Here is a 12,673-nt window from a genome sequence, read left to right as displayed (position 1 = left end):
TGGAGGGTACTGCTGGTCCTCGAGGGGAGGGAGAAGCAGCCCGGGACCCCTGTTGGTGCTGGGGGCGGCGACGGATAGTGGTGCATGGCCCGGGACTCCCACTGGTGCTGGGGGTGGTGTTGGCAGGGCTGCCAGGCTCCCTACCCGGTTCTGCGCCTCCCCAGAAGCAGCAACATCCCTCAGAGGAGAGGCCACACGGTTCTGCACGCTACCTCTGCCCCAAGCACCGGATCTGCAGCCCCCATTGGCTGGGAACCACGGTCAATGGGAGCTGCAGGAGCAGTGCCTGCAGGCAGAGGCAGCACGCAGAGCCCCCTGGCCGCGCCTCCACCTAGGAGCTCAGGGATGTCCCTGCTTCCGGGGAGCCCCCCCTCCCAAAGTAAGGACCACCCAGAGCTCTCACCCCCTACCGCACCCCACCCAAAGCCTGAGCCCCCCGACCCAAACTCCTGCTGCTGCTGGGGAGGGGGCACAGTGGTCCGAGACTGCCCCAGCAGCAGTCGATACGGCTGCCTGAGCTGCTCAGGTGGTCTTCGGGACAGCCACACCAGTCACTGCAGAAGTCACGGAGGTCACAGAAAGTCACAGAATCCGTGACTTCCGTGACAAACTCACAGCCTTAATTATCGGTAATATCGGTAAACATCTATTTCACTGTAGACACACAAACCAACAAAAAATATTTCCCTCAATAATAGTTGAAACTTACACCTAGGCAAAGTAAGAAAAATGCTGCTTGGGAATTTATTAGAGTTTCATTTAAAGGGATTTGCTTTGTATATCTTGACTGGTGATGTTGAGAATTTGTGTTTTCATGGTTATAAAGCTTTAACTTTTTGAATCTCAACATTCACTGCCATTAAACAACTACTGTCTGACCTCCCCCACATAATTTCCCAGAACTGTAAAAATTTAAATCCATTAAAAAAATTTAAAATGCTTAACTCATAATTTTGTGCAACTGAAAATTTAAATGGATTAAAAATGTTTAAAATTAAGATTTATTTGTACTCATCTGAAGGTAGAAGTGTCTGACACCTACTTGAAGATGGATTTTAAATGAAGAATTCCTTCTCTTCCACTGATTTTTGAGAAGGGCAGAATTATTTGGATAATGAGGCTTTGTAGACTTCCACAGATTGCATATAAAATGTATAGGTGTTGCTATATATCGTATAAAATACTAAGAATTATTTAGATAAAACTCTAAAGGGAGCTCTAAATGTACAACAGGAAAACAGAGTACACTTAATTTAAATACACATATGTAATCTGTAATTTGTCTTTTTTTGTTAATTAAGACAACGAAATCCAAATCAGCAAACAAGTATCAGTTTGCTACTAAATGATCTATTCATTCCTCATGCACCTGGACCTCTCAAGGGTCCTTGACACCATTGAGCACTCCCTATTTCTTGAAATACTGACAGCCATTGGCTTTCATAGATCCATTCCCACCTCTCTTATTGTACCTTCAGTGTCTGGTTTGTTGGATCCATACAGTACATTTTACAGGGCTCTGTTCTTGGTTCCCTCCTCTTCTGTCTCTATAACCGCTCTCTAGATTATTTTAGCCCCTTTCATGGCTTTGATCACTATGTCTATGCTGCCCACCATCTAGTCCGGCAGCTCACTTGTCTCTCTGACATCTCCTTGTGGATGTCCTGTCAGCTGTTACCAAATATCTTGTTGATTTACTCACATCTTCCCTCCTACTCTGACATTTCTTCATTTTTGACCCCATAAAAATATGTTTTTTAGGTTCCTACAAAACTTAGCCCCACTCCACCTATTATATCAGTAATCTTACAGTGTCACTGACTATCAGCTTTGCTTCATCAACATTGCCAGCCTTTACGACCTATTAATCCACAAGAACTTCAGGGCTTTATCCCACACTGCCCTTAATGTATGTAATAAACTCCCCAAAGAAATGTGTAAAGCTGCCACCTTTTTCAGCTCTCTCTGTAAAGCTCCTTTGGGCTATGATGCCAACAGAACCTTGCCAGTTGATGAAAGCAAGGCAGGTGGTGAGCCACATTGTGAACACGGATACTCTGTGCAAAAACATACTTGTTTTACTGTGGTCTCTCCCCACAACACACCCCACCATTTGTGTGGTACTTATTGTAAGCCCTTTGCGGCAGGGGTGGTCATTGTACTGTGTGTTTGTACAGCACCTAACAAATTAAGGCCCTGATCCCTGATGGGGGCCCAAGTCTAAGAGCCGCTGCAATACTAAGGAATAGCGATAATAATCTGGCTTCCTTTGATTTGGTCAGAAAGACCACTCAAAACATCTCATTTTGAACTGCACCTTAACTGACAAGTTCAGCCTAATAGGGTAAAACTGCTATTCCTTGCCAAATGAGACCCCCCATCACCTCAGTGGGAGCCTGGGTGCAGGTGGATGACAGTGTTGAGACTACATGGTATATTCATCTTTCAAGTAGCAACGTTTCTGGAAAATAATGTGATATTTTTTTTAAAAAAAAACAATTGTTTTATTGTATATGATATTTTATTTAGGTTTGTTGACCCTTTTCTTCCTGCTTTAGACCATTGGCTGGCTGCTAAAATAGGATTCTGTAAAAAGCTTTAAAAAAAAAAAAAAAAAAAAAAAAACACTTTTCCAAGTTCAGTGTACTGAATATAGAAACCCTAGGTCTGAGTCACATCTTATTTACACTGGTTTCCACCCCATTGTAATTTCATTTATTTCAATGAAGTCACTCACGATTTACAATGGTTTCCACTGTGAGAATTAAGGCATCTATTTATCCATAAAAAATAATCCAACTGGTTTGGTACAGAATCATTTAGAAGAAAATTGTCGATCTCCTAGACCTCTTTGATGAGGAAGTATATAATAATGTTTCCCCCAGTGTCTCCCTTGAAATTAACTTTTCCAGTTGTTTGCAACATGTGTTTGTGGATTAGGTTCATAGCCCTTTTTTTTTTTCTCAATGCACTGTGAGCTTTGGAAGTTCTCAATAATATGTGCTTATGAGCGGAGTTAAATCTTGTTCTGGGTTGAGTTAAAACTTCATTCAAACTGATGTGTGAACACACTCTTCGCTTAAGATAGTTGTAATAAACACTCAAGGGACAACACCTAAAACGAGATCTAATAGAATCCACCCAGAAACTACCACCACATGGGAAGGGGTTCCACTGGGGGTATTATGACTAGGTGGGTAGGGGGAGGAAGGGAAAACACACACGAGACAGGGGAAGGAACAAAAAGCAAGACAGTCAGTGCTTACAGCTTGGGGGAAAGGATGTCAGCATGGCCACCCCCCAAATCTGAAAATATAACTGTCGATGCTGAGGCTGGGAAAGATTCTGCCCATTCTGTTCAAGTGGGGGACTAACTATTGTCACAACAAGGTTTCATCCAGATCGTAACAGTATTATATGGACTGGATTGTCTGAAATAGCCATTAGGAAACAACTCTTTCTGAGTGCTACAGTTTAATAAGGAATGAAAATTCAAATGCAATCGATGACTTTAAAAAGATGGTGAATCATTTATTTGAGTGGGAGTTGACTGCAACGATAACACGGCTGGACATGAGCAACCAGAATGGAAATACATCAGATCAGCCAAGGAAGACTGAAGATCAACTAGATCAAATCATTCCAAAGAACAAGAACTAGATTGTTGTTAGAGTACCAATAATTCAATTCCAAATGATATATTTATATAAAATCAGTACCATATACACTATTCCTATGAAGCAACCTTTTTTTCCCAATGAAAAAGTAGCTACAATTTTACAACTTGAAATACTGAAGAGGTGCCATTGAATGCATAAAACTGAGCTGGCTTCAGAATTGGTTGAACCTTGTAGTGCCCAAAGTATTGTATTCTGTAGAGCCCTGGTTCCGTAGAACTTGGAATATGCCATTCTACTTTGGCCTTGCTGCGACCAAGAAATCCTTTGGTCCAGTAAAATCTAATGGAAAAATAATAAACGACTGGTTAAAAATATATAATCCACATTAATGTGTATTGCAATAGTCCAGCCAAGATATCTAATTGGCTGAATTAAACACATCTGAATGCCAAATCATTATGGAACAGAAAGAACTTTTACTACAAGTTAAGTGACATAGACGCTAAATAATCCCTCCGGCTCAATTTGTCCCAAGAGGATTTTATTTCTGTGATTTTTTAATTACTTTGTTTTATTTTTGTTGCTTTGTTAATAACACAATGCACAGCAATGAAATACACCAGGGAACACTAAATGACAAATAAGTGGTTATTTCTGCAGATAAAAAATATTTGTCTAGGTAATTATGTGGCTCCCATAATGTATTAAATGAGCACCTCACAATATCATTATCATGGTTATTAAATATTAATGAATTTACCCTCACAACTTCCCCATTAGATAAGAAAATATTATTCCCATTTAACAGAAGAGGAACTGAGGCACAGATAGAGCAAGAAAATTGTGAAAGGTCAGGCAAAATCTGTGAAAAAGCTGGAAATTGAACCTAAATAATCTGAGTCCCAGACCTGTGTCAGAATCACACATCCCCTTCCTCATATTTATTGCTAAAAATGGGCTCAGGAAACTGAATTGCCTTAGACTGATATAACTGGGTCCTGAAGTTTTTTAACTATAGAGCATGTGCTGTATACATCAGACAACAGCACAAACTTCCTCCCACTGCCCTCACCAATGTGTCCCAGCAGAGATGCATGTCCTACGAGGAACAGAGCTAGTCCAAAAATGCTGACAATACTTGTTTGTCACAATGTTTTATGTATCTATTTTGACAAAAAAATTGTTGGGAAAGTTTTGTAAGATGGAATTTCTGATGTGAGAGTGAGACCCCAGAATAGCCCAGTGGTGAGGGCACTCACTGGGGGTGTGGGAGACCCAGGTTTAAGGCTCTGCTCTAAATCAGGCAGGTTTCCCACATCCGAGGTGAGAGCCTTAACCACCACACTATTAGCTATTTCACACACTCACACACACACTTTTTCACAAATTTTATTGAAAGGTCTCATTTTCGTTCTACGTCAGAATAAAAACAAATTTCAAAACCTCTAAATTTTTTTGTGAAACAGAATTGGCTTTTTCCAGCTAGCCCCAATGGGAAACTTCTCAGGGTCATAAAATAGATTGATATTCATTCCCTTCTTGTCCTGTCTATTGAGACTGTCAACATCTGTTGTGTCTTGTTTTGTACTTAGATTGTAATCTCTTTGGGGTGGGAACCATGTTTTTGTTCAGTTTTGTACAGAACCTAACACAATGGGATCCTCAGTGCTACCAATAAAGAACAATAATAAACATCTACCCAGTGATCTGGTGTCCTAAATGGTGTGGCTCTCAGAGATGTGTGCTCTCTGTCAGCATGTGTGATTAAGTAGGACCATTATTCTGGAATACTGTAACTGGAAAATGCTTCCCTTAAATATACATGGAGTTCACAATGTTTTACAGTGTCTTCTCTTTACCTATTGTTTATTTGTGCACTCACAAAAATAAGGGTGTGATGGTACCCAGTCTTTTCAATATTGTAACAGTGAGTATGTTATTGAAGTTTCTCTCCCAAGTTTGTGGTAATTTTCATAGAAATTTTATTAAATGTTTTAAATTTTGTTACTTAAAAAAAGGAGAAATTCCTTGTTTGTAGCATTACTTGCTTTCTGGAATTATTATTAGGCTGTCTATTAAGCATAGACATACTACACATAATACTTACAAGTAATGAAACACAACACTACCTTTATCTGAGTAGGTTATATTAGGAGGAAAATTTACAGAAATGGGGATCCTAATATACTGTGACAACATAAGAGAGCAACACAACCCCTGCAACCCCCAAAATACATAGATACACTGGAAAGGGCCAGAATAACCTCTGGTAGAAAAGGGGAATGTCAGTCTGTATTCCACAAACACAGGCATGATTTCCATCTCCTAAAACTCCAAGCTTAGTGCTGTTACGTATGCTACTAAGTGTGTCAGAAGTTGTCTCAGGAAACATTGGATTTATATCAGTGTCCTTTGGGTATCAGATCAGATTCAGAAAGCAATTGGTTGCACTCAGGCAGAGAAAATTATGCACTACCAGGAAGAAGCCATCATAAATTCAGAGAAACAGAATCGACTGATGTAAATCTGTTATACTGGGAACATTGTCTCTCTCCTTTTGAAGTGTAAGGTGTTTCTATTGGAATATCTCCAACATCACAGGATCCTGAAATGGACCTCTTTGGGATCCATTCTTTTGCTGATATTTAGGAGACTGAGGTAAATAAGTCATCAGTTTTTAATCAGATTAGGAAATAACTTCTTTGAACAAGGATGTGACAAACAACTCCTTTGTGTTCTTTGTATGTATCTTAACATTATTAGCTATACTGATTATAGTGCTAAAAAGCCACACTATCTTTTCTTCCTGATACATGCAATCTCCATAAGGCTGGGGGTCCTACCACAAATTTGATTTCTACTGCCCCCCCCCCCTTTTTTTTTTAAATGAAACTTCTCCACATTGGGGACATACATCAGAGCCACTAAATACTTTTCCCAAAAACAACAGTGTTGGTGGAAACCTTTTATATCCTCCTTTTAATATCCAACTATTAGGCAATGTGGACCAGTGAACGGGGCATTGGACTAGGAATTGGGAGATGTGGGTTCTAGCCCTAGCTCTGCCACTGACCGCCTAAGTAATCTTGGGCAAGTCACTTCTCCAGCTGTAAAATGGGTATAATGACATTTACCTGCCTTTGCAAACCACTATGAGCTCTATGGATGAAAAGCTCAGTGTGAGATCCAGATAGTACTATCTTCATGAAATTTCCATACATTAAATACAAAAATTGTTTAGAAAATGGAATAAGAATGTTTTAACAAAAATGGGTTTTGTCAAGTTAGTTCACACCATGATTTTCCTTAAGATGAAATAAGATTTAGTTGTACATTCTCAATGCTGTGTTGATGAGAGCTCTGCATAAGGTTGTACAAAACCACAAATTCATTTCTAGAGGCAGATTCTTTTAAAATGCCATTTTAAATATTTATTTTCAACTCAGCATGTGCCAAGTGTCACTGACATCATGTACAATAGACGTTGCCATACAGATCACAGTATTCAAAGAAATGAAAGTTCTGGCTTAAGCAGAGCTGGCTTTTGTTACATTTCCACTATGGAAAAGGACATGGTAACCCCAAAAGTGATCTCCACTGCCTAACTCTGTACAGGGTGTTACTATTCTGTAATGCACAGGGGCTGAGGAATGTGAGGGTATATCTCAGTCAGAAACTCACAATATCAATAGCCCTAAAGTTTTGTGGCCAGATCTCAAGACTCCTCGGGCCTAACTGTTGATCATGTTATAGCATGCTTGCATCACTTCACTGGATACAAAAGATTGCAAAGTTTGTGGATCCCGCTGCTGGGAATTCCCATGGCAAAGGATGAATCTCAATGTGGCAGAAAGCTGGCGTAGCAACACTCTGCAACTCCCTCCATTTTGCATCACCCGGTGCAGAGGCGATTGCCAGAGGAGAGGTAATATGGCCAAAGTCTTTGTGATTCAGCTATGCTCAGTTGCTGGAACAGCATCCTCATATAGTTAAAGCAGCCCTGAGGTTGCTCTAATTTATGCCATGGGCCAACTGGTCTCCAGGCAGGCAGCCCCCAGAATATGGGAACTACAAAATCTGCATAAAGTCACCCCTAAACCAAGTCCTGTGCAGAGACCAAAGATTTTTGACTTTCTAGTGAATCGACATCTTGCATCTCAATGACTCTGGGCTTGAGGCAACCAATATAAGTTACTTTACAAGTACTATAGTGCAAAATGCAGTATTTAATTAAAAATTATTAAAACAATGAATGTATTCTGCAGAAGGAGGTAGTTCTATCCATTGTTTTTACAGTAATTATTCATTTATCTTACATTCCACAATATTATGGATAGTAATTGTGGGTAACTCATCATGGTTATACAGCTTTTAAATTCTAAAATCTTCCTCCTGTTTACGTACATTAAAGGAAAGTCACATCCAGAAGGGGAATCGCAAGGCAGAATGGTTCCAACTCTGATTCTGCCCCCCACGTTCCAACCTAAAAAGAAGGCTGCTTCACAGACCTTCTGCTGATGTTCAAAGGCAGGTCTGGGGGCTGTGATCTGAGCATTTTACCAACACAGCCATAGCTCAAGTATCCACAGAGTGTGCAGGTTACTCTTTTCTACAAGGATAGGCGTAAACTACACTGTGGTACTGTGCATGAGACAGTGGCTAGTCAGAATGTGTGTGTGCAATTAACACTCTTGCAGTGTTGGTGTACACCTGTTTGAGGAAAATGCAAAAGAGTGCCAGAACCTGGTCCCTGGGGTTTTTATAAGCAGCTCACTGACTCCTTAATACTCAGTGAAATTTATGAAACAGAGTCAGTCCTGGGAGAGAGTTACTCACCTGGTATCCCACGAGGCATCATTATACGTTACATGCCAATTTCCTGAAATGTTCTCATATTTCTCAACTGTAAGGAAGGTTTTGAGAGTCTGGAATAAAATTAATATAACTAGTCAGATACTGAATGACCAATCATGTAAGCTTTCTAGTGCTTAACTTAAAATTGAAGAACAGGGTTTCTTCTTTGTTTTAACTTTTTATTGGCAAAACATAACAAGACTAAGCTGTACATATAATGTAGGGTATAATAAAGGGCACATTAGTTGCAAGAAGACTGCAAAATACACCTCTACCCCGATATAACGCTGTCCTCGGGAGCCAAAAAAATCTTACCATATTATAGGTGAAACCGCGTTATATCGAACTTGCTTTGATCTGCCAGAGCGCGCAGCCCCGCCCCCCCGGAGCACTGCTTTACCGCATTATATCCGAATTCATGTTATATCGGGGTAGAGGTGTATATGGCATTTAATGAATTTCCAATAAAAATAACCAATATGACATGTCTGTTCTCTATTTTTAAAAATGTTTAAAAAAACGTAATAGTATGAACTTTGATTCTGAGAATGAAAGCTTGGACTTGCATTAAATTGCACCAGAATGTAGAGAAAAGGTTTCTGCATTGCTCATATGTGCAATTTTGACTCACATGGTATGAAGAGGTCATGAATTAGCTAGGACTGAACTCTTTGTGCAGTTTTCCTATTCAATGCTCAAAATCCCCTTAACAACTGAACAAACTTCCAAGCTGGAACTTTACAATCAAAGGGCTTCTGGTAATGTAAGGCCCCAAAGAATATGCTGAAGTCAGTAACTCACATAAGTACAAACAGGGTGAACGTGGTTTTATATGAACCAATGGGGACCTCCAATGAGTGTTTAGCTACAGGAAGTTTAGAAAATTATATTTAGAAGACTTTACCTATATCATTGGTTGTGATTTATAAACATTCTAAAATGAAAGGTTTATCTGGGATGTATTATTTTAATGTGCAGTATTCAGCCCAGTGTAAATGCATAGTTATAGTGTGATAGTTTTAGTATAATATGCAAGAATCATTGTTTATAAACTTCAGTGACTCTTCCCTGCAGTTTGCAACTAATTCAACTAGCCACTGAAATAAATAAAATAAAATAAAATAGAACTCAAATAATATTTTCTTCTCTGAGCCTTGTGTGTGTGTTTGTTTGTAAAGATATGTTTACACTTAAAACACTACACCTGCACAGCTGTGCTACTATAGCTGCGCTGCCGTAGCACTTCAGTGAAGACACTACCTATGCCAAAGAGGGGCTCTCTCCTCACTGTAGGTGATCCACCTCCCCGAGAGGAAGATGCAAGAATTCTTCTGTCAACCTAACGCTGTCTACACAGGGTCTTAGGCTGGCTTTACAACAACAATCAAAAGTGTGGATTTTCTACACCCCTGAGGGACATAGTTATGCCGACCTAATTTTCTGGTGTAGATCAGGCCTAACATCTCTGCTTCTTTTTCCTCTTTTCATGTCTGACCTAGTCTATCTCCATACCATTTGCTCTTTTTCTAATTTCCCCTCTATTTCTCTTGTTTTACTCTCTCTCTCTCTCCTCCTTATCTTTCTTTAGAAAAGTGCAACTCAAAGTCCTCCATGTAAGCAAGCAGAACAATAATTAAACATTAGCCATTGTGAAAGAATAGAAAAATCTAACATCATTTAATTATACTTACAGTGTTCTGAGCAGAATTCCTGGGGTTCGCACCTACAAAAGTTGCTTCAGCAACTTCTCCCTGAGGAAATTTATTTTAGAATTTATTTTGAGAGTGGACTATATGTTATAGAATAAAATCAATGATTTAAGACATCTTTATTAACATCTGTATTATTTTAATAGTTGCTATTGGATTGGAGAGTTTTTATCATGAATTCCACTATGTACAGTGCCTTAACATTCCACCTCTCCTGTCTGCTGGATGAATTCCATTATGTGACATTAAGTTCCTGTATTTAGAAAAATAAAGGCAGGATGGTGGGATTTTAAGGTTAAAGTACTACATTGTAGCGGCTTCCCACCTTCTACCTGCTTTTATTGCACCCAAGAGTGTACAGATAAGACGACACTGCCCTTGTTCTGAATATCTTGTAATCTAATTTTGTCAAGTATTTAAAATAATTAATCCTTATGACATTTTTCATCTCATTCAGATTCCAAAGCAAGTATATCAAAGGACAACCAGGTTTCTGCTTCAAAACATTATAACACAACAATTGTTACTTCAGAGTGAATCCTCATTTTATGTATAGAAATAAAAAGATTCTCCTTCATGGAGAGATGTCAAGGTCTCTTTTTTTTTTTATTCCCTGATTTTAACTACATTCAGCATACAAACATTGGTGGATAGGCTATCTATGTTGTTGCTCTAAAATAAGGACAAATAACCTTAACATAAAAACACTGAAGTGGTTATCCATTTCTCAGAAGCACCTTCTTTACTCAGTAATTCATTCATATGTGAATTTCATATTCAAGGGGCATGTTTGGTTTATTGCTATAAAGAATAAGGAAGAAAAGGAACGTTTGGAAATTCATGTCAGCTATATAAACATCAGAATACCTATTTAGTTCTCATTGGTTTTATTATAATTTTATTTCAGTTTCACTTTTTCTTGCAACTCACGCAAAGGTAAGCTGAGTTGCTATCACAACCAACCTTCAAAAGATTCCTTAGTCTAGATATCATGGGTCGGATTCTGCTCTTATATATCCGGATGTAAATTTTTATTAACATCAGTGTAGTCTAAAGCAGAATTTGGCCCTATATCTTTATAGAAACCCCACACTAATTAAGAATATGGTTAAGAATCTGACAAGTATTCAGACTAGTAGTTAATAAATGATATTTCCCCAGATAGTCTTACCACTCTGTACAGTGGTTGTACTTCCTGTAACACATCCCCAAATGTTTTACTGACTGGTGCAACATCAGGAAGAACAACAGGTAACAAAGTCATGTTGGTTATGTTGAAGAATGGTGGCTCTGGACCATTTGGCAAATCCTGAACTGTATTCTAGAAAAAAGAACATTTATTTAATAAGCAGAAATATTGTTTGTCAATTCTACTGTGAAACAATTGTGACAAAACATCATATACAGATGCTGTTGTATTTCACAAAACCCAATAAGCCAAATGTGCCTTTTTAATTAACTACAGTGAGTATAATTGGCTGTAATGCCAAGAATAAGAAAGTCACCAAAAAAAAGTACAGTGAGAGGGTTCTTGTTTATATGCTACTTTCAGCACCACTTCATTCTTCGATCTTATCTCCATATGACTTTACACCAAGTTGCAGCTCCTCTGTTCTTGCTCTAGCTAGCATCCCGTTCAGCCCCAAGCAAAAGCTGCAACAACTTAAGGGCTGATCTAAGGTACATGCAGCTGTCCACAGATCAACAGGGTTGTTTTAGCGCCAGGAATTGTCAGAGTGCAGAGACTTTTCCAGCTACACTGACATCACCCTCATGGCAGGGCCAGGAGTTGGGGGACACAGAGCTACGATGCTGCTTCTGTACCAGCTGCAGATTCTGTTTACTGAAGGGAAATTCCCATGGAGCTGATTAGGCTGGTTTCTGGTGATTTTGCACCGCCAGAGCAATACAGGCAGTTAGATCCAGGGCCGGCTCTAGGTTTTTTGCCACCCTAAGCAAAAATAAATTTTGGCTGCCCCCCGCCCCCGCCCTGGGCTCTACCCCCCCCCCCCACTAGTGCCCTACCCCACCCGCACCCCCTGCTGCTACAGCCCTGGGCTCCCCCCCCCCAAAACGTGACCTCCTCGTTCACCACAGCAATCCCCGTTTACACTTGCAGTGGGGATCAAACCGTTTCTCCTATTTTTATTTCACTTTAGTATAAATCTCACCTGCCCCCCCATCCCCCGTAACCCCATCTTTAGTGCTCCAAATGCACATGGAAGGCATAGGGACTAACCCTCAAACCTTGTACCCAGAAAGGGATGGGGATCTAGTAAAGAGGGTTCAGGCAGAGGAGCGGGTGTGGGGGTGATTGGGGGCTCTACACTGGCAGAGAAGCGGGGTGTGATGTACGCGTGGAGGAAGGTGGAGGAGGAGAGGGGGTATCAGGAGGGTTGCGGGAGAAGAGGTGCAGGGGAAGGTACAAGGGGAGAGGTGTGGGTGAAGGGAGAGTATAAGGGGAAGGGGTGCAGCAAAGGAGCGATGGGG

At 40.0% G+C, this 12,673-nt stretch overlaps 1 protein-coding gene across 1 annotated transcript in view; it reads right to left on the bottom strand.

The window, feature by feature from the left end:
* Nucleotides 1-3,769: 3,769 nt before the first annotated feature.
* The window catches only part of LOC112106314 (putative neutral ceramidase C), a 31,871-nt gene continuing 22,967 nt past the window's right edge, over nucleotides 3,770-12,673 (bottom strand). The window contains exons 17-20 of the mRNA XM_026651138.1: nucleotides 11,355-11,504; nucleotides 10,166-10,225; nucleotides 8,457-8,545; nucleotides 3,770-3,959 (exon numbers count right to left, since the gene is read on the bottom strand). Coding sequence (XP_026506923.1) covers nucleotides 3,770-3,959; nucleotides 8,457-8,545; nucleotides 10,166-10,225; nucleotides 11,355-11,504 — 489 coding nt within the window. The remainder of the gene's footprint in view (nucleotides 3,960-8,456; nucleotides 8,546-10,165; nucleotides 10,226-11,354; nucleotides 11,505-12,673) is intronic.

Source organism: Terrapene carolina, unplaced genomic scaffold, assembly GCF_002925995.2.
Source record: "Terrapene carolina triunguis isolate 2854851 unplaced genomic scaffold, T_m_triunguis-2.0 Scaffold95, whole genome shotgun sequence".
NCBI lineage: Eukaryota > Metazoa > Chordata > Testudines > Emydidae > Terrapene > Terrapene triunguis.
This window is presented reverse-complemented; position numbering and strand designations above follow the sequence as displayed.